This window comes from Rhinopithecus roxellana, chromosome 15, assembly GCF_007565055.1.
Source record: "Rhinopithecus roxellana isolate Shanxi Qingling chromosome 15, ASM756505v1, whole genome shotgun sequence".
Taxonomy (NCBI): Eukaryota; Metazoa; Chordata; class Mammalia; order Primates; family Cercopithecidae; genus Rhinopithecus; species Rhinopithecus roxellana.
The window spans coordinates 45,355,655-45,356,951 of NC_044563.1; the positions used below are offsets into that span (position 1 = coordinate 45,355,655).

The 1,297-nt window shown below is 42.9% G+C and overlaps 1 protein-coding gene across 2 annotated transcripts; it reads right to left on the reverse strand.

Annotated features, from left to right (window-relative positions):
• Positions 1 to 279: 279 nt before the first annotated feature.
• On the reverse strand, positions 280 to 714 carry LOC104656417 (protein tyrosine phosphatase type IVA 1-like). 2 transcript variants are annotated; one of them, XM_030918831.1, is made up of 2 exons: positions 379 to 705; positions 280 to 321 (listed from the first exon to the last, which is right to left on the reverse strand). In XM_030918831.1, the coding sequence occupies exons 1-2, from the start codon at positions 703 to 705 to the stop codon at positions 280 to 282; spliced, it is 369 nt and encodes a 122-aa protein (XP_030774691.1). The 2 variants fall into 2 exon arrangements, with proteins under 2 accessions (XP_030774691.1, XP_030774690.1); XM_030918830.1 differs by having other exon boundaries at positions 280 to 714.
• Positions 715 to 1,297: the final 583 nt, after the last annotated feature.

Sequence of the window (1,297 nt, forward strand, 5' to 3'; positions counted from 1 at the left end):
TTTCTTATGTATTTTTTCTGGCATGGGAATAGCACTAAGCCAAACATAGAAGTTGCATTTCTGTTAAATTCGTGGCTTTTCAATGTCCCTGTGGAAGCTTCATCACTAAGCCCATATGTTGGCTAAAATGTACAATAAATTAGGTCTTGTCTGAAGTCCCACTTTCAAGGCAATAGCATCAGGCAGTCAGGTTTATTGAATACAACAGTTGTTTCTGTGACCACTGGAGTCTTTGAAGCGAAGCCGCATTTGAGAATGATAGTTCTCCAAATACAAAAGTTACTTGCTGTTAAAAGCGCCGCGCCGTTTTTCTCTTATAAACTGTACTGCATCTTCGTTTTTCATTCCACTTTCAATTAATGCTAGGGCAACAAGCACCGGAGTCCTCCCAAGACCTGCAACACAGTGAAGGGCAATACAACAACCAGGTTCTTCACGAAACTTAACATCTACAAGACTTAACCAGTCATCAACAATTTGGTTGGATGGTGATGAACCATCATCAAAAGGCCAATCCAGAAACTGGATGCCTTCTTGCTCCACAAGAGCAGGGTCATAAGTTGTTTCACATACTCTTACCATTGTGGTAACCCCGTATTTCTTAAATTCTTCTATAAATCTGTGTAAGGTCGAATTGGTTGGGTTGTGTATGATTAGAAATCTCATGTTCCCGTATGTGACTTCCACTGGAGCTGGGTGATTCATTGGGGCCATGTTAATTTAGTTAAAAAAAAAAAAAAAAAAAAGACACTGATATGGTTATGAAAAAAATTAAAAATTTTTGAATACAGAAATGATGTCAAGAAACTGAAGTCTATGCCAATATACTCCACTTGAAATTCACAGAGCTTTGAATATGAAGTTGGTACTGACAGGAAATGAAATGAACCTTCCAACAAGAAGCCACGGTTCTTCAATTCAGTAATTCTGAGCCAATGGAAAGGAAGTGCGCCAAGGGTTACCCCACCTAGGTCAGAACTCTTGTAAAATGCTCTGGTGATCTCAGTTCTACACTTCTGTGTCCAGGTGACCCGCCTTGTGGGGGCTTCTTGGTGGGGCAGTAACGACTTTCCACCGTTCATTTGTCCTCATAAAGGTCGTGCTGACCCTGGCGGTAATCTCCAGGGCGCTTCAGAAACTCCATAAACGCATGATCAAGAACACCACAGAAAGGAATATGTTTACTCATGAACAATGGTGGCCTAACCATACAGCTGGGCCCGCGGCGGCCGCAGCACTGCCTGGAGCAGCCGCAGTAGTCGCGGTGAAGCTGCGGTGGGGTACCGAACTCTAGGAG